The sequence below is a fragment of the Thalassophryne amazonica genome, chromosome 10 (genome assembly GCF_902500255.1).
Source record: "Thalassophryne amazonica chromosome 10, fThaAma1.1, whole genome shotgun sequence".
In the NCBI taxonomy this organism is placed as follows: domain Eukaryota; kingdom Metazoa; phylum Chordata; class Actinopteri; order Batrachoidiformes; family Batrachoididae; genus Thalassophryne; species Thalassophryne amazonica.
In genome coordinates, this window is record NC_047112.1 from 2,923,761 (window position 1) to 2,945,119 (window position 21,359).

Below are 21,359 nucleotides of genomic sequence, written 5' to 3' on the forward strand. Positions count from 1 at the left end.
AAGTGCGTCTTAAGTCTGGGCTTGAAAGTCTCTACAGAATCTGACTGTTTTATTGATGCAGGGAGATCATTCCACAGAACAGGGGCACGATAAGAGAAAGCTCTGTGACCCGCAGACTTCTTATTCACCCTAGGGACACAAAGTAGTCCTGTACCCTGAGAACACAGAACCCAGCCGGTACGTAAGGTTTAATTAGGTCAGCTAGGTAGGGAGGTGCCAGTCCATGAACAATTTTATAGGCTAGTAGCAGAACCTTAAAATCTGATCTCACTGGGACAGGAAGCCAGTGAAGAGATGACAAAATGGGTGTAATGTGGTCAAACTTTCTGCTTCTTGTCAAGTCTGGCTGCAGCATTTTGGAGACCAGTTGGAGACCCCTAATGCTGGATTGCAGTAGACCAGAAAATAGAACATTGCAGTAGTCCAATCTAGAAGAGACAAACGCATGGATCAGGGTCTCAACATCAGCCATAGACAGGATGGAACCAATCTTCACTATATTTTTCAGGTGGAAGAAAGCGGTCTTTGTAATATATCTAATGTGGAGGTCAAAGGACAATGTAGGATCAAAAATTATCCCAAGGTTCCTCACTTTGTCAGTGTGATGTATGACACACGAGCCGAGCGTTAACTGGTCAAATTGATGCCGATGTCTCACTGGATCAAGAACCATCATTTCAGTCCTATCAGAATTTAAAAGTTGGAAGTTACTAGACATCCATCTTCTGACTGATGCAAGACAATCTTCTAAGGATTTTATGTGAACGAGATTACCAGCAGTTATCTGCATGTATAACTGAATATCATCAGCATAGCAACAAAAGGTAATCCCAAAACGCCACAATATGTGCCCAAGGGGTGCTATATAAAGAGAGAAAAGCAGGGGGCCTAAGACAGACCCCTGTGGAACCCCAAATTCATGTCACTAAGGTTAGAGGTAGTGTTACTGTAAAAAACAGAACAACTGGTCAAGTATGACGTCAACCACGCAAGGGCACTCCCAGTAATCCCAAAATGATTTTCCAGCCTATCAAGTAGAATATGATGATCCACTGTATCAAATGCAGCACTGAGATCTAACAGCAACATAACTGTAGTGGTGTCCAAATCCATTGTAAGCAGAAGATTATTCACCACTTATTGAGAACCGTCTCTGTGGAATGATATTTTCTAAAAGCAGACTGCAGTCAAAGAGATGATTCTCAGTAAGATAGTCTACGAGCTGCCGTGACACCACGTTTTCCAGAACTTTAGAGCAAAATGATAGATTTGATATCAGCCGATAGTTTGTCAATACACTAGGGTCAAGATTAGGTTTCTTAAGTTTAATCACTGCAGATTTGAAACATTTAGGAACAGATCCAGAATTTAAAGAAAGATTAATAATTTATAAAGGTGCAACAGTGGCTTCTAACGAGGACTTGACTTGGGATCTGGATGGTTGGGTTAATTCTTTGGATTTACTTTATTTTTTAATTGCAATAAACTCTTGTTCTGTAACTAAAAGGTACAAACTCAGAGGAAACGTAGAATAACAATGAACCTGTGACAACGTTCTCCAGGTAACCAAAGTGTGGGGGCCTGCTGATGGAAAACTCCACCTCCTGTGTGGGGCTGTCTGGGTCAGAGGTCTGCAAGTGTTTGGAGGTGATAAAGACTCCGTAACGCTCGATGCCGTCGGCCAACTGGACCACGGCACTAGGACTCCTCTTGGTGGTCAGACTGGGTGGTGTCCTGTCCACGTGATCCACCTGAAAACAAGCTCCAGTGATGAGAAAGAGAGAGTTCATGTTTTTATATCAACACTTCAATTTCAAATAGAACATCTCCATCATCAGTGACTTCTCCAGCCAAAGCTGGAACCCAGCTGGGTGGACTGGGACAACATTTTGTGAAGTGTCTTGTCCAAAGACATACACACACAGGTGGCATGCCCAGGAATCAAACCCAGGTCCTTCCTGCTTTACTGTAGCCACTCTGCAGGGAGGAGAAGCTTCAGGGATCTTCAGTGCTGAACCAATCCAGGTTCTAGATAGTTCTCCTGACCTGATGAACACCATGTGCTTCATCATTTCAACAGACTGCAACAAAGGACTTCTTGTTCTCCTCTGGAAAGGACAGGCTGACCTCCTGACCCGCCGTGTCTGCGTTCTCAATGTTCTGAAACAAAGACCTGATTTTCCTCACAAACATCCTGATTTAAAACACAGAGGGTCGAGGTTCTTGGTTCAGTTGAACTTTGCACTAAAGTTCCAGTTATTTTGTCCATTTGAGTTCCATCAGAACAGAAGCTCCTGATGGACACACAAATAACTTTACTTCCACCAAAACAATGAAGAACTGACAAAAGTGCAGTTCTGCCACTGGAGGGCGGTCCTGTCACGTGTTTTTGAGCAGCTGTCATTTCAGAATAAAGCTGCAGCAGAAAATAAAAAATAAAGTTTTACAAATAAAACTATTTATATTCTGTTCTTTATAACTACTTTATTTGACTTATATATTTTTATCTTAACTCTTTTAATGATATTTATGTATGCTAATTTTTCTTTCTTTTGCCTTTAATGTTTTATAATGTAGACCACTATTTTATTTATTTATTTATTTTTTTACCTGAAAACATAATATAAATAAACTATTATATTATTCATGAACTGTGAATATGATAAAATTCATTATGTTGAGGACAAAGCTGAACCTTATGAGGGCAGCATGGTGTCTTAGTGGTTAGCACTGTTGCCTTACAGCAAGAAGGCCATGGGTTCGATTCCCACCTGTGGCCATTCTATGTGTTTGCGTGTTCTCCATGTGTCTGTGGGTTCCCTGCGGGTACTCCAGCTGACATGCAGGTTTGGTGAATTGGAAACTTTGTAATTGTCCAGGTCTCTCTTGCAAAAGAGGTCTCGATCTCAATGGGACTAAACTGGTTAAATAAAGGTTAAATTAAAAATTTATGGGTAGCTGACATTTTTCAAGGGTGGTAATAAATTATGCAATGAGTTGGAATGGTGTGTGAGTCCAAGAATTTTAGAACCTTCGATCTAAACAATTTTTACTCAGCCCTTTTATTTCTTGTTAATTATGTAATTTTATTGTCTTAATGTATTTAGGAATTGTTTAGGTTCTTGTGATAATATACACACTATTATTATTATTTTTTTTTTTTTACATCTATTTTGCTATTTGATTTTTAAATGGACCACAATGGAAATAAGTTTTTTCACTTTCTTGTGTCATTCATGTGTCATCCACGCTTTTAATATAAAGATGATTTACTGCTCCCCTGCTGGAAAGGCGTGCGAGTCCAAAATGTAATTATCAATGTTAGCTAATATTCATAGTTTCTCCAAAACTGTTAGTCCTATCAATGTTCCGTTTTGGTGCTGTTCATTGTTGACCCAAAATACATAAACACACCAAACAGCAAATGTCAGCTGTGCTCTGTTTGTCCCTGATAGAAGCTGCATGCACAGCTTGTCTTTAGGCATGCAGGTGCTTCTAATTTGAGACACAAACAGGGTGGAGATCAAACACAATACATGTTTCACTCAACATGAGACTGAACTCAGTCATGGTAAGAGCAACTTTACTGTTAAAATGACTAAACCAACTGAACAACAAAATCACAATAAATCAATAACACGAACCACAATAATATTTAAAACCCCAAACTCCCATGGTGCATTGCAGCACAATATTCATTGTTTATTGGTTAGCTAAAATTGCTGATTTCTCCAAAAATATTTATCAACTTTCTGTTTTTTAAAACAGTGTTTATCCTTGACCCAAAATACATAAACATGCCAAACAGCAAATGTCAGTTCTCCCTGGTTTTTGCGTGATCGAAGCCACACACACACACAGAGAGAGAGAGAGACCACTTGGCTATTTATATATATATATATATATATATATATATATATATACACATCAATCAATCAATCAATCAATTTTTTTTATATAGCGCCAAATCACAACAAACAGTTGCCCCAAGGCGCTTTATATTGTAAGGCAAGGCCATACAATAATTATGTAAAACCCCAACGGTCAAAACGACCCCCTGTGAGCAAGCACTTGGCTACAGTGGGAAGGAAAAACTCCCTTTTAACAGGAAGAAACCTCCAGCAGAACCAGGCTCAGGGAGGGGCAGTCTTCTGCTGGGACTGCAGTCTAAGGCACACCTGTGCACTAATCATGGTGTCTAATCAGCATCTTGATATGGCACACCTGTGAGGTGGGATGGATTATCTCAGCAAAGGAGAAGTGCTCACTATCACAGATTTAGACTGGTTTGTGAACAATATTTGAGGGAAATGGTGATATTGTGTATGTGGAAAAAGTTTTAGATCTTTGAGTTCATCTCATACAAAATGGGAGCAAAACCAAAAGTGTTGCGTTTATATTTTTGTTGAGTGTATATATATATAAAATCAAATTTTATTTATATAGCGCCAAATCACAACAAACAGTTGCCCCAAGGCGCTTTATACTTGTATTGTGAGGCAAAAGCCATACAATAATTACAGAAAAACCCCAACGGTCAAAACGACCCCCTGTGAGCAAGCACTTGGCGACAGTGGGAAGGAAAACTCCCTTTTAACAGGAAGAAACCTCCAGCAGAACCAGGCTCAGGGAGGGGCAGTCTTCTGCTGGGACTGGTTGGGGCTGAGGGAGAGAACCAGGAAAAAGACATGCTGTGGAGGGGAGCAGAGATCAATCACTAATGATTAAATGCAGAGTGGTGCATACAGAGCAAAAAGAGAAAGAAACACTCAGTGCATCATGGGAACCCCCCAGCAGTCTAAGTCTATAGCAGCATAACTAAGGGATGGTTCAGGGTCACCTGATCCAGCCCTAACTATAAGCTTTAGCAAAAAGGAAAGTTTTAAGCCTAATCTTAAAAGTAGAGAGGGTGTCTGTCTCCCTGATCTGAATTGGGAGCTGGTTCCACAGGAGAGGAGCCTGAAAGCTGAAGGCTCTGCCTCCCATTCTACTCTTACAAACCCTAGGAACTACAAGTAAGCCTGCAGTCTGAGAGCGAAGCGCTCTATTGGGGTGATATGGTACTACGAGGTCCCTAAGATAAGATGGGACCTGATTATTCAAAACCTTATAAGTAAGAAGAAGAATTTTAAATTCTATTCTAGAATTAACAGGAAGCCAATGAAGAGAGGCCAATATGGGTGAGATATGCTCTCTCCTTCTAGCCCCCGTCAGTACTCTAGCTGCAGCATTTTGAATTAACTGAAGGCTTTTCAGGGAACTTTTAAGACAACCTGATAATAATGATTTACAATAGTCCAGCCTAGAGGAAATAAATGCATGAAATAGTTTTTCAGCATCACTCTGAGACAAGACCTTTCTGATTTTAGAGATATTGCGCAAATGCAAAAAAGCAGTCCTACATATTTACTTAATATGCGCATTGAAGGACATATCCTGATCAAAAATGACTCCAAGATTTCTCACAGTATTACTAGAGGTCAGGGTAATGCCATGCAGAGTAAGGATCTGGTTAGACACCATGTTTCTAAGATTTGTGGGGCCAAGTACAATAACTTCAGTTTTATCTGAATTTAAAAGTAGGGAATTAGAGGTCATCCATGTCCTTATGTCTGTAAGACAATCCTACAGTTCAGCTAATTGGTGTGTGTCCTCTGGCTTCATGGATAGATAAAGCTGGGTATCAATGGGTAACAATGAAAATTTAAGCAATGCCGTCTAATAATACTGCCTAAGGGAAACGTATAAAGTGAATAAAATTGGTCCTAGCACAGAACCTTGTGGAACTCCATAATTAACCTTAGTCTGTAAAGAAGATTCCCCATTTACATGAACAAATTGTAATCTATTAGACAAATATGATTCAAACCACCGCAGCGCAGTGCCTTTAATACCTATGGCATGCTCTAATCTCTGTAACATTTTATGGTCAACAGTATCAAAAGCAGCACTGAGGTCTAACAGAACAAGCACAGAGATGAGTCCACTGTCCGAGGCCATAAGAAGATCATTTGTAACCTTCACTAATGCTGTTTCTGTACTATGATGAATTCTAAAACCTGACTGAAACTCTTCAAATAGACCATTTCTCTGCAGATGATCAGTTAGCTGTTTTACAACTACCCTTTCAAGAATTTTTGAGAGAAAAGGAAGGTTGGAGATTGGCCTATAATTAGCTAAGATAGCTGGGTCAAGTGATGGCTTTTTAAGTAATGGTTTAATAAATAAATAATAAATAATAAAGACAGATTGATCATATTTAAGATGGAAGCATTAATTAATGGTAGGGCTTCCTTGAGCAGCCTGGTAGGAATGGGGTCTAATAAACATGTTGATGGTTTGGATGAAGTAACTAATGAAAATAACTATATATCTATATCTATATATCTGTCTATATATGTATCTATAATTGATCAACATATTGATTTATTCTGCCTAACAGAAACCTGGTTACAGCAGGATGAATATGTTAGTTTAAATGAGTCAACACCCCCGAGTCACACTAACTGTCAGAATGCTCGTAGCACGGGCCGGGGCGGAGGATTAGCAGCAATCTTCCATTCCAGCTTATTAATTAATCAAAAACCCAGACAGAGCTTTAATTCATTTGAAAGCTTGTCTCTTAGTCTTGTCCATCCAAATTGGAAGTCCCAAAAACCAGTTTTATTTGTTATTATCTATCGTCCACCTGGTCGTTACTGTGAGTTTCTCTGTGAATTTTCAGACCTTTTGTCTGACTTAGTGCTTAGCTCAGATAAGATAATTATAGTGGGCGATTTTAACATCCACACAGATGCTGAGAATGACAGCCTCAACACTGCATTTAATCTATTATTAGACTCTATTGGCTTTGCTCAAAAAGTAAATAAGTCCACCCACCACTTTAATCATATCTTAGATCTTGTTCTGACTTATGGTATGGAAATAGAAGACTTAACAGTATTCCCTGAAAACTCCCTTCTGTCTGATCATTTTTTAATAACATTTACATTTACTCTGATGGACTACCCTGCAGTAGGGAATAAGTTTCATTACACTAGAAGTCTTTCAGAAAGCGCTGTAACTAGGTTTAAGGATATGATTCCTTCTTTATGTTCTCTAATGCCATATAACAACACAGTGCAGAGTAGCTACCTAAACTCTGTAAGGGAGATAGAGTATCTCGTCAATAGTTTTACATCCTCATTGAAGACAACTTTGGATGCTGTAGCTCCTCTGAAAAAGAGAGCTTTAAATCAGAAGTGTCTGACTCCATGGTATAACTCTCAAACTCGTAGCTTAAAGCAGATAACCCGTAAGTTGGAGAGGAAATGGCGTCTCACTAATTTAGAAGATCTTCACTTAGCCTGGAAAAAGAGTCTGTTGCTCTATAAAAAAGCCCTCCGTAAAGCTAGGACATCTTTCTACTCATCACTAATTGAAGAAAATAAGAACAACCCCAGGTTTCTTTTCAGCACTGTAGCCAGGCTGACAAAGAGTCAGAGCTCTATTGAGCTGAGTATTCCATTATCTTTAACTAGTAATGAGTTCATGACTTTCTTTGCTAACAAAATTTTAACTATTAGAGAAAAAATTACTCATAACCATCCCAAAGACGTATCGTTATCTTTGGCTGCTTTCAGTGATGCCGGTATTTGGTTAGACTCTTTCTCTCCGATTGTTCTGTCTGAGTTATTTTCATTAGTTACTTCATCCAAACCATCAACATGTTTATTAGACCCCATTCCTACCAGGCTGCTCAAGGAAGCCCTACCATTATTTAATGCTTCGATCTTAAATATGATCAATCTATCTTTGTTAGTTGGCTATGTACCACAGGCTTTTAAGGTGGCAGTAATTAAACCATTACTTAAAAAGCCATCACTTGACCCAGCTATCTTAGCTAATTATAGGCCAATCTCCAACCTTCCTTTTCTCTCAAAAATTCTTGAAAGGGTAGTTGTAAAACAGCTAACTGATCATCTGCAGAGGAATGGTCTATTTGAAGAGTTTCAGTCAGGTTTTAGAATTCATCATAGTACAGAAACAGCATTAGTGAAGGTTACAAATGATCTTCTTATGGCCTCGGACAGTGGACTCATCTCTGTGCTTGTTCTGTTAGACCTCAGTGCTGCTTTTGATACTGTTGACCATAAAATTTGATTACAGAGATTAGAGCATGCCATAGGTATTAAAGGCACTGCGCTGCGATGGTTTGAATCATATTTGTCTAATAGATTACAATTTGTTCATGTAAATGGGGAATCTTCTTCACAGACTAAAGTTAATTATGGAGTTCCACAAGGTTCTGTGCTAGGACCAATTTTATTCACTTTATATATGCTTCCCTTAGGCAGTATTATTAGACGGTATTGCTTAAATTTTCATTGTTACGCAGATGATACCCAGCTTTATCTATCCATGAAGCCAGAGGACACACACCAATTAGCTAAACTGCAGGATTGTCTTACAGACATAAAGACATGGATGACCTCTAATTTCCTGCTTTTAAACTCAGATAAAACTGAAGTTATTGTTCTTGGCCCCACAAATCTTAGAAACATGGTGTCTAACCAGATCCTTACTCTGGATGGCATTACCCTGACCTCTAGTAATACTGTGAGAAATCTTGGAGTCATTTTTGATCAGGATATGTCATTCAAAGCGCATATTAAACAAATATGTAGGACTGCTTTTTTGCATTTACGCAATATCTCTAAAATCAGAAAGGTCTTGTCTCAGAGTGATGCTGAAAAACTAATTCATGCATTATTTCCTCTAGGCTGGACTATTGTAATTCATTATTATCAGGTTGTCCTAAAAGTTCCCTAAAAAGCCTTCAGTTAATTCAAAATGCTGCAGCTAGAGTGCTGACGGGGACTAGAAGGAGAGAGCATATCTCACCCATATTGGCCTCTCTTCATTGGCTTCCTGTTAATTCTAGAATAGAATTTAAAATTCTTCTTCTTACTTATAAGGTTTTGAATAATCAGGTCCCATCTTATCTTAGGGACCTCGTAGTACCATATCACCCCAATAGAGCGCTTCGCTCTCAGACTGCAGGCTTACTTGTAGTTCCTAGGGTTTGTAAGAGTAGAATGGGAGGCAGAGCCTTCAGCTTTCAGGCTCCTCTCCTGTGGAACCAGCTCCCAATTCAGATCAGGGAGACAGACACCCTCTCTACTTTTAAGATTAGGCTTAAAACTTTCCTTTTTGCTAAAGCTTATAGTTAGGGCTGGATCAGGTGACCCTGAACCATCCCTTAGTTATGCTGCTATAGACGTAGACTGCTGGGGGGTTCCCATGATGCACTGTTTCTTTCTCTTTTTGCTCTGTATGCACCACTCTGCATTTAATCATTAGTGATCGATCTCTGCTCCCCTCCACAGCATGTCTTTTTCCTGGTTCTCTCCCTCAGCCCCAACCAGTCCCAGCAGAAGACTGCCCCTCCCTGAGCCTGGTTCTGCTGGAGGTTTCTTCCTGTTAAAAGGGAGTTTTTCCTTCCCACTGTCGCCAAGTGCTTGCTCACAGGGGGTCGTTTTGACCGTTGGGGTTTTTCTGTAATTATTGTATGGCTTTTGCCTCACAATACAAGTATAAAGCGCCTTGGGGCAACTGTTTGTTGTGATTTGGCGCTATATAAAAAAAAAATTGATTGATATGTGTGTGTGTGTGTATACATATATATATATATATATATATATATATACACACACACAGTATCTTGCTAAAGTATTCGGGTCCTTGGTATTTCACACATTTTAATTTATTTATGTCATTTCAAATACAAAAATAAATGGAATCTCAATATAAAAATGTCTAAAATGACCTTCCTGATGGCATCAGCTCCAGGCTCTTCAGATCCTGTGCAGGATCTGAGGAGCAGATCTTCAACAGAACATGATGATGTGGTACAGATGAAGATTTTTCTTAAAACGAAGACCTGAATGTTCAGCTACAATTTGCCAGAAGGTACATCTGGGATTCAAGCCTGGATTTGATGTTTTGGTGAAAGAGAATCCTCCTCCTGTATAACTGCTGATACAAAACTCAAAACATACACTGTGCATAATTTCTCCAGTCACGGCCACAGAAGCGTGTAACAACTTCTGGGTTGTCTGGGTGTCTTGGTGGCTTTCCTCACTCTTCTTCTTGCACAGTCGCTCAGTGTTTGAGAAGTGGCTACTCCACACAGATTTACCGCAGAGTGCCATACTTTTTTATTTTGACATAACTGGGCACATCCAGTCTAGTTTGAACCCCTGCATGATATTGTGGAATGTGACCCCTTCACCACACAAACACAGCATCACTTCACACAGAAAAATGGTGGAATGTTTTGTTTTTGGCTGCAATCACCGAAGCAGTCCTGAAAAGTGCAGGTTTTTGGTTTCCAGTGGAGAAGGAAGACAACGCAAAAGGGAGAGGTCGTGTCAGTAAGTGCTAGCGACTTTTAATGTGAATAAAGATAATGAGGCTGTCTCCAGAAGTCCAATCAGTGCGTCGTATGCTCTTTCATTTAACCCCTTTATCGCCTGTCCTCAAACGAGACAACTGTGCCAATATATATATATATATATATATATATATATATATATATATATATATATATATATATATATATATATATATATATATATATATTAAACAAACTGGTCAGAAAAGACAAACTGATCTTTTTATTCTATAAAGTCTGTTTTTGCTGTCATTTATTCATTTATTAGCACACATTGTTCAGTCACCATATACTTATAAAATATTTAACAACCAATAAGGGCAGCTAAATGTCTTGTCTTCTTACACCCAGTAGGGGGCAGTAAATGTGCACATAAAATTTAGAGTTGTTCGTTGATTTTCGGGGTCACCGTAGCAGACCCTGTTTCGGCACAGGTTTTACGCCGGGGGCCCTTCCTGACACAATGCCACACTACATGGAGAAAGGGCACAGGCGGTCTTGAGCCTCCTGTTTAGGAAGCCAGTGCACCGACCACTTCACCACCACAACCCTAACCCAGCAGGGATATGAACTAACATCCTTTAGAATTTGACGGGAGCAGAGTGAGGTCCAGCTCAGAACAGACAGCCCGATGGACTTCATGCAGGGCCAGAAGAGGCCGTGAAGAGCCGGGTTGTTTCTCCGAGTATTGATCCCATCATGTACTCATTTCCAACTCTTATGATTTCCAGATCATTCTGAATGACCCCTTATGGTTTCCATACCTTCGTGACTTTTCCAACACCACCCCCTACAGGTGAAACCTGGGTCTGACATACACGATGAGTGTTCTAGTTGCTGGTGCTGTGGGTGTAATGAGCACTGCTGTCTATAGAGGTCACTGTGGTGTTGTGGTTCACCTGTATGTTAAACACGGCAGGCCCCTCCCTCAGCTGACCAAACTCCAGGTAACCCACGTTGTTTCCATCACTTGGCATAAAGTAGAACATGTCCATCTGGGCTCGACTACCCGGGTTGTGCTGGTAGGCCAGGCTCAGTTGGTCCACGTGGTTCTGGGTGAACCTCGGCGGCAGTGTGAGCGGGACTCCGTGCAGGAGGAGCTTTCCGTGGCGTGGCAGCTGCGTGACGCTGTAGCTTAGATCGGCCACAGCGGTGTCGGGGTCAGTTAGCTGTAGCTCATCGTTGGAGATGATCTTTGTGCTGCTGTCTTGTAGTTGGAGGCCGGCGTTGTGGCTGAGGGTTGGAGGGATGCGGTCGCTGTGCTCAATGATGAAGCGCAGCGTGCCGTTATGGGAAGAGTCGCCGTTTGTAACAACAAAACTGTAACAAGAAAATCAGTGTGAGCAAAAAATGTTTCATGTGCTTCAGAAAGCAGCAATATTCATAGTTTATACTTCATGCTATAACAACAGCGCCCCCCATTGACTAATGGACTGAACTCCAAATGGAAATCTGAAAGATGTATTTTAAATCCAACAATTTTAAATAAAATATTTTTCTTCCTGCTGCTCCCATTAGGGGGCGCCACAGCAGATCAGTTGTTTCCATCTCCCCCTGTCCTCTGTGTCGTCTTCTGTCTCTCCAACCACCTGCATGTCCTCCCTCAGCACATCCATAAACCTCCTCTTTGTCCTCCCTCTTCTCCTGCCTGATGGCTCCATCCTCAGCATCCTTCTCCCTATATACCCTGGCTCCCTCTGCACATGTCCAAACCATCTCAGTCTCACCTATCTGACTTTGACTCAGTCTTGCGCCTAGTGACTTCCATTCCCCTTCTCTCCAGAGCATATCTCCACCTCACCAGGCTAGATTCACCCTGCTCTCTACTCTCACTACAGATCACAGTATCATCTGCAAACCTCATAGTCCATGGAGACTCCTGTCTGATCTCATCTGTCAACTTGTCCATCACCACTGAAGACAAGAAAGGACTCACATCTGATCTTTGGTGTAATCCCACCAACACCTTGAATGAGTCTGTCATTCCTACTGTGCATCTCACTGCTGTCACACTGTCCTTGTACCTGTTTTGCATCACCCTCACATACTTCTCTGCAGTGGTGGGCACAGTTCAGCTAATCCGATAGCAGATAATTATTGAAGCTAATGTTTTTGCTATCGGATTAGCTTTTTAGATAACTTTTAAAACCATCATCGGACCAGTTATCATCCAGTAAATTTAGTTCTGATAACATTTTCTTTGCTGGTAAGGTCAAAAACATTTGTAAACCCTAAAATCAAACATTTTAGTCCGTTTGTTGTGTGTTTGTAGCAGACTGGCTGCCTGTCGCTTGCTGATTAAGCGCAAAACGTGATTGGCTGGTTGACACAGGGAGCATTGTGGTTAGTGGACTTTGGACATTGTCCACTCGACACCAAAACAAAACAGACTAATTTTAACTATTTTGTTTTATTTCTTTGTGGCTGTAATTTATGTAATCGCCAAGACTCGGTGGGGGAGAGGAACTCTCACGACGCAGCTGCGTGTACAGAGGGACTTTTCTTCACGTTGAGACACTGTTTTGGATTAAAAAGAAGGACACTTTATGTGGATTATTTATTCAGATGAATCCCAATGAAAGTAACAGGTAAGAATTTATATTTATTTATTTATATATTTCTTGAGAGGGTAGTTGTAAAACAGCTAACTGATCACCTGCAGAGGAATGGTCTATTTGAAGAGTTTCAGTCAGGTTTTAGAATTCATCATAGTACAGAAACAGCATTAGTGAAGGTTACAAATGATCTTCTTATGGCTTCGGACAGTGGACTTATCTCTGTGCTTGTTCTGTTGGACCTCAGTGCTGCTTTTGATACTGTTGACCATAAAATTTTATTACAGAGATTAGAGCATGTCATAGGTATTAAAGGCATTGCGCTGCGGTGGTTTGAATCATATTTGTCTAATAGATTACAGTTTGTTCATGTAAATGGGGAATCTTCTTCACAGACTAAAGTTAATTATGGAGTTCCACAAGGTTCTGTGCTAGGACCAATTTTATTCACTTTATACATGCTTCCCTTGGGCAGTATTATTAGACGGTATTGCTTAAATTTTCATTGTTACGCAGATGATACCCAGCTTTATCTATCCATGAAGCCAGAGGATACTCACCAATTAGCTAAACTGCAGGATTGTCTTACAGACATAAAGACATGGATGACCTCTAATTTCCTGCTTTTAAACTCAGATAAAACTGAAGTTATTGTACTTGGCCCCACAAATCTTAGAAGCATGGTGTCTAACCAGATCGTTACTCTGGATGGCATTTCCCTGATCTCTGGTAATACTGTGAGAAATCTTGGAGTTATTTTTGATCAGGATATGTCATTCAAAGCGCATATTAAACAAATATGTAGGACTGCCTTTTTGCATTTACGCAATATCTCTAAAATCAGAAAGGTCTTGTCTCAGAGTGATGCTGAAAAACTAATTCATGCATTTGTTTCCTCTAGGCTGGACTATTGTAATTCATTATTATCAGGTTGTCCTAAAAGTTCCCTAAAAAGCCTTCAGTTGGTTCAGAATGCTGCAGCTAGAGTACTGACGGGGACTAGCAGGAGAGAGCATATCTCACCCGTGTTGGCCTCCCTTCATTGGCTTCCTGTTAATGCTAGAATAGAATTTAAAATTCTTCTTCTTACTTATAAGGTTTTGAATAATCAGGTCCCATCTTATCTTAGGGACCTCATAGTACCATATTACCCCATTAGAGCGCTTCGCTCTCAGACTGCGGGCTTACTTGTAGTTCCTAGGGTTTGTAAGAGTAGAATGGGAGGCAGAGCCTTCAGCTTTCAGGCTCCTCTCCTGTGGAACCAGCTCCCAATTCAGATCAGGGAGACAGATACCCTCTCTACTTTTAAGATTAGGCTTAAAACTTTCCTTTTCGCTAAGGCTTATAGTTAGGGCTGGATCGGGTGACCCTGGACCATCCCTTGGTTATGTTGCTTTAGACGTAGACTGTGTTTCATAATTATTGTATGGCCTTGCCTTGCAATGTGGAGCGCCTTGGGGCAACTGTTTGTTGTGATTTGGCGCTATACAAGAAAAAAGTTGATTGATTGATTGATTGATTTACTATGTGTATTTTACTCTGCCAATCAATGCATTAATGGATGTATTTTGGTTGTTTAAGCTGCAGGGTTCAAAGCTTGTGAAAAAAGCAGCAGCTTTTAGTTTGTAAATGATGGTGTATCTAATACCGAGATAAACTGTGACTTCTAATACTGTGTTTTACTGCTTTTGAAAGATGACGACAGTTAGGGTTATGACAAATCTCAAATTTATTAGCCTGGGGTTATAAATGATGAACTTTTAACTAAAACTCACAAAAATGACTTTGGTTTTGCCAGACCTTGAAAAAACCTCCCGCACCTAAGACAGTTTCATATTTCACATTAAAACACCTCGCGGCTCAAACACTCTTTATTATAACATGTCAGTTTTACATACAATACACATGAGGAATACATGAAAATGAGTACATATAGCATTTGTCGTATTTTTAATAGTGTTTCAGAATTGTGTATTAGTGTTAATAAATTTGCTGCTAAGATATTTGTCTGTTTTGCAAGTAGAACAAACCTCCTCCATCAACCTTACAGCTCTCTCAGCTACTATGAGTAGAGAAGCATTTCACAGCTTTGGGACACTTCAGTTTGGATATTGATGACAGCAGGACTTCATAATCTGTCTCTGAAAAGTGTTGGATAGAAAACCAGGCCCGCGACCATGTAGTTGCAATGAAATCGCAAGTTACCCTCAGCTGTTCTCGCCACTTTGCAAGAAGGAAAAATGCAATAAGTGCTAAAATTCCTTGTGAGTTCCACCTGGCACTGTGAAGTGATGGCAGCTTGTGCAATTTGATGTGAGGCCATTTTTCCTCCGTTTTGTAAAACTTGTATGCTTCACAAAGCTCAAAAAGGAATTTAAAATTATGTCTCCAGCCAAGGTTCTCATACTCTGGTATCACTTCTGTGCCCATGTGTGCATTTTGCAAATCATCATACTGTTCCAAAATCTCATCAATAAACTCATAGTTAATGTTAGGTGACTGTGACCGTATAGGAAAAAAGAAGTCCAACACATGTCGCAGAACAAGATCAAGAATGTGGTGCAGCCGATGTATTGAGGTTCATCGAGTCCCTTGTGTCGAAATGTTCTCTGAAGCCTGGCTACAACAAAATTTTTGTGACCAGTATTGACTGATGTGTCAGAGATGATCATCTGAATACTGTTCCATGCATTGTACTCATCAAGGAGGTCCTGTAGTGGTATATAGATGTCTGCAGCGGTTCCACTGTCACAAGCCAAAATGCCAAGTTGTAATGTTCTTCTGTCATTTTTCAATTACACACCTTGGTACTCCTTATTGTCAATTTTCTTACCATCAAAATGCAAACAACATTTCTCTTCAGAGATCAGTTCCATGAGGCGGTTCTTAACTTGTTCTGCATCTCTGATTGTTCGACGCCAGACAACAACAGACTGTGATGGTGTTGGGACACTAACTCCATCTTCAGCCAGACTTTGAAGCACCTGTGACGCTTTTCTGGTTGACAGAGTGTTTAGACACCAGTTTGGCAGCAGACTTTGTTGAGTGGCATGTTCATGTTTATCTATAAATGGACTGCATTTATATAAATGGTAAATGGACTGCATTTATATCGCGCTTTTCCATCTGCATCAGACGCTCAAAGCACTTTAAAATTATGCCTCACATTCACCCCAATGTCAGGGTGCTGCCATACAAGGTGCTCGCTGCACACCGGGAGCAATAGGGGATTAAAGGCCTTGCCCAAGGGCCCATAGTGATTTTCCAGTCAGGTGGGGATTTGAAACCATGATCTTCTGGACTCAAGCCCAACACCTTAACCGCTAGACCATCACCTCCCCCATCATCTATTTTACCTTTATTTTTTATTTCTTTTAATTATTGTTTAATAATATATTTTAGAAATATTTATTTGTATATATATTCTTGTTATTTCTTGATACTTGTTAATTCTTTTCTTGTTACGTTATTTTTAAATAGGATTGTGTAAACTCGTGTATTTTTAAAAGTGATGTGCTAGGTGCGGGAGGTTTTTTCATGATCCAATGAAATAAACTTCAAAAAAGTGATCTATGGGTAAAAGTTCATCAAATGCAACATCAGGAAAATGAAAATTTTGAAAAAGGTTTTGTAGTCATAACCCTAATGACAGTGTTTAGGGTTTTATTTTTTTATTTACTCAATTTTCGTGTGTTCTTTCTGTTTGTGATCCTTGAATTTACCCAGCAGCCTCTGCGATATGGCTGCGACCAAAACAATACTAAAAGTTATTGGCTATCTGTAATAAAGATAAATTTTTTAGCAGTTTATCGATTGATCATCATAAAAGATAACTTTTCGGTTATCTGATTAATGGTTATCGAAGCTAACTTTTTGGTTAGCTGTGCACACCACTGGTTCGTGCCACTCCAGACTTCCTCATACAATACCACAACTCTTCTCTTGGCACCATGTCATAACCTTTCTCTGAATCCACAAACACACAATGTAACTCCTTCTGACGTTCTCTATACTTCGCCACAATAATAACTTTAGTTTTAAAATTGATGAGCAAATCATTTCCTGAATGGCAACAAATGATTCTGAACGCTTAAGAACTAAATTAGCTTACACTCAGTTAACATTTGATAACTTGGAACTGAACAGTGGTGGGCACAGTTCCGATAACAGATAATTATCGAAGATATTGTTTTCATTATCGGATTATCTTTTGAGATAACTTTAAAAACCATTATCGGACTAATTATCATCTTATAAATTTTTGTCCAATAACTTTTAGACCAATAACATAGTAAACAAAGCTGAACAGCGGCAAACATTTTTAAAATTTAAAATCAGTTGAGCACCTACCTGTTAAAAGTTTCATAACAGATGTATAGTTCCACCCTCTGCAAACAGAGAAACCACTCTATCTTCTGCAGGCAAAGGAGAACTGGTCACAAAAAAAAACAACAAAAAAAATCATTTCCTTTAACACCATACTGATATGCGGGCAATATCAGGCATACATTTTAAACTCATGGTTCAAATTTTAACCAAACTAATTTTGGACAAGTTATTTAAATTACTGTCATGTCTGAAGTTTTATAAAGTGAAAATATCAGATATATGTTTTAGTTTTAAAGTAATGTGCTAATTAAGGTTTTAGTGACCACATGTTGTGCCCAGCAGTCATGCTCCACGGACAACAGCATTAAACTCTAGTGCCTAAAACTATCGTGAATATATTCTCTGGGTTTATAGACGTTATTGTATTTGCATTTGTTAAATTCCACGCATCTTAAATGTAGCAGACACAGATTACCTGGAATTTTGTTTTGGCAAGTTTTCAAGGCCTCTACTGTCATCTACTGGCCAGTAGTGTTCATGGCAGTTCATGGCAGCATTCGTCCTGAAGCTGTATGATATTTTTAATCACTGTACTTGGTTTCAGTTCAAACTGTACCACAGAACCGCACAGTGTAAAAGTTCAGAGTGCACGATTTATGTTCTCACACACGTACGTTCAAAAACCACACGTCGAACTCGTGTTTCCAGAAGCAAAACATAAGCTTTTTCAAACTTAATTTACGAAAACTCTTGATGGGAGACATCAAAGTTTAAAAACAAAACAAAGCAACAACAACAACAACAAAAAAAACATTACAAGACAGCTCTGCGGTGTTTGCACATGCACAGTGCATTCGGTTGGACGCTTGTAGCTCTTCAGCAGCAGGATACCCGACCAGAATAATATCAAACAGGTTTGATTTTCATCTGACCATACGATCAGCGATCAGGAGGTGGTCGTGAGATGTTAAACGCAGCTTATTACTCCATGTACACTACACGATGCAGGACACGCGATTAACCTGAAACTCGGTCCAAAAAATTCTTGCACGAATGAAAAATCATCTGAAAAAGGGCCAAAACCCGCAGTGTAAAGCCAATATTTATGTGTCAAGACAACATTGAGTGCACGTTTTACAACATCATAAAACATGCGCACATTATAAAACGTGCGCACGGCACTAATAAAATGAACGCACATTCTCTCCACATGCAAAACATTTTGCGATGACACTTCCAGGGCTCCGTAAAAATGCCTGTTTTTACAAATAAAAAATGGAATATTTTACAAAAGCACATTTATCTGTAAACACCAACACACGTCACATTAACGTGTTGATTTACATAATGAATGACTGAACCAATCAGTGTTTAGCAGAGGCACTTTTACCCAGAATCTTTTGCGATCTGTCTGTGTTTGTTACAAAACCTCAGAATTAGTGCATTATTCAACATTAAAAAATATATGTTATATTTTAACTTTGTACAAATGACAGAATTGACATTAATGGAGTTATTCTATCAGTATTCACACAAAACCATAAGTCAGCATGACTTTATTTTCCAAGACCTCTGCCTGACCGGAGCGTTGTGATTGGTAGAGAGCTGGAATTTGTGGCTGCTCTGAGCTTGCTTCTGTGTTGGAAGCCATGTAGTAAACAAGAGCTTCCAGCAGGGGGCAGGATGTTCAAATATAGTAGTGCTGACTCATTGTTTGGGTCTGTTGTCGCTTTTGATGCTTCCAAAAGAGATCGTGGTGTTAAAACTCAAATTCAGCTTGTTAGTAGTTGCAAATGTACCAGAGACAATACTGGAATTTATTGGTTATGCGTAACCTCCGATACATTTTTGGGTGTTTTATCGGTTTATCTTTATCAAAGATAACTTTTCAGCAGGCTTGGGGAGTAACGCTCTTGCTTGCCTCTACTGGTGGTTGGCTCTCACTGCGGTATTGTATCATTTCCTGTTCCGGAGCACAGCAGTGTTTTTCTGTATCTGTTAGCTGTTTAATCTGCGCAGTTAGATTGATCTAGTTATCTAGATTACGATTTGTTTCACAGTGTAATCTTCACGTGCCTTAACTAAAGCACTCCTTCTGCTGAATCACCTCTAAATTATTTACACATTATTCACTTTGCGTGTTTTTAGGAATCCGCTAGCTTAGCGCAGCTACTAGCTCTTAGCCGGTTTAGCATGGCGGCTTCTCCTGTCTCTCCCGCACTTTTCTGCTCTGGGTGTGAAATGTTTAGTTATTCCTTGGCCTCCTTTAGCAGTAATGGTACTTGTAATAAGTGTAGCTTATTCGTAGCTTTGGAGGCCAGGCTGGGCGAATTGGAGACTCGGCTCCGCACCGTGGAAAATTCTACAGCTAGCCAGGCCCCTGTAGTCGGTGCGGACCAAGGAAGCTTAGCCGCCGTTAGTTCCCCCCTAGCAAGATCCCGAGCAGCGGGGAAAGCAGGCCGACTGGGTGACTGTGAGGAGGAAGCGTAGTTCTAAACAGAAGCCCCGTGTACACCGCCAACCCGTTCACATTTCTAACCGTTTTTCCCCACTCGACGACACACCCGCTGAGGATCAAACTCTGGTTATTGGCGACTCTGTTTTGAGAAATGTGAAGTTAGCGACAGCAGCAACCATAGTCAATTGTCTTCTGGGGGCCAGAGCAGGTGACATTGAAGGAAATTTGAAACTGCTGGCTAAGGCTAAGCGTAAATTTGGTAAGATTGTAATTCACGTCGGCAGTAATGACACCCGGTTACGCCAATTGGAGGTCACTAAAATTAACATTGAATCGGTGTGTAACTTTGCAAAAACAATGTCGGACTCTGTAGTTTTCTCTGGGCCCCTCCCCAATTGGACCGGGAGTGACATGTTTAGCCGCATGTTCTCCTTGAATTGCTGGCTGTCTGAGTGGTGTCCAAAAAATGAGGTGGGCTTCATAGATAATTGGCAAAGCTTCTGGGGAAAACCTGGTCTTGTTAGGAGAGACGGCATCCATCCCACTTTGGATGGAGCAGCTCTCATTTCTAGAAATCTGGCCAATTTTCTTAAATCCTCCAAACCGTGACTATCCAGGGTTGGGACCAGGAAGCAGAGTTGTAGTCTTACACACCTCTCTGCAGCTTCTCTCCCCCTGCCATCCCCTCATTACCCCATCCCCGTAGAGACGGTGCCTGCTCCCAGACCACCAACAACCAGCAAAAATCTATTTAAGCATAAAAATTCAAAAGAAAAAATAATATAGCACCTTCAACTGCACCACAGACTAAAACAGTTAAATGTGGTCTATTAAACATTAGGTCTCTCTCTTCTAAGTCCCTGTTGGTAAATGATATAATAATTGATCAACATATTGATTTATTCTGCCTTACAGAAACCTGGTTACAGCAGGATGAATATGTTAGTTTAAATGAGTCAACACCCCCGAGTCACACTAACTGTCAGAATGCTCGTAGCACGGGCCGAGGAGGAGGATTAGCAGCAATCTTCCATTCCAGCTTATTAATTAATCAAAAACCCAGACAGAGCTTTAATTCATTTGAAAGCTTGACTCTTAGTCTTGTCCATCCAAATTGGAAGTCCCAAAAACCAGTTTTATTTGTTATTATCTATCGTCCACCTGGTCGTTACTGTGAGTTTCTCTGTGAATTTTCAGACCTTTTGTCTGACTTAGTGCTTAGCTCAGATAAGATAATTATAGTGGGCGATTTTAACATCCACACAGATGCTGAGAATGACAGCCTCAACACTGCATTTAATCTATTATTAGACTCTATTGGCTTTGCTCAAAATGTAAATGAGTCTACCCACCACTTTAATCATATCTTAGATCTTGTTCTGACTTATGGTATGGAAATAGAAGACTTAACAGTATTCCCTGAAAACTCCCTTCTGTCTGATCATTTCTTAATAACATTTACATTTACTCTGATGGACTACCCAGCAGTGGGGAATAAGTTTCATTACACTAGAAGTCTTTCAGAAAGCGCTGTAACTAGGTTTAAGGATATGATTCCTTCTTTATGTTCTCTAATGCCATA

At 40.0% G+C, this 21,359-nt stretch overlaps 1 protein-coding gene across 1 annotated transcript in view; it reads right to left on the reverse strand.

Moving 5' to 3' along the window:
* frem1b (Fras1 related extracellular matrix 1b) overlaps positions 1-21,359 on the reverse strand; it is a 199,592-nt gene that overhangs the window by 11,202 nt on the left and 167,031 nt on the right. The window contains exons 25-26 of the mRNA XM_034179310.1: positions 11,335-11,755; positions 1,544-1,751 (exon numbers count right to left, since the gene is read on the reverse strand). Coding sequence (XP_034035201.1) covers positions 1,544-1,751; positions 11,335-11,755 — 629 coding nt within the window. The remainder of the gene's footprint in view (positions 1-1,543; positions 1,752-11,334; positions 11,756-21,359) is intronic.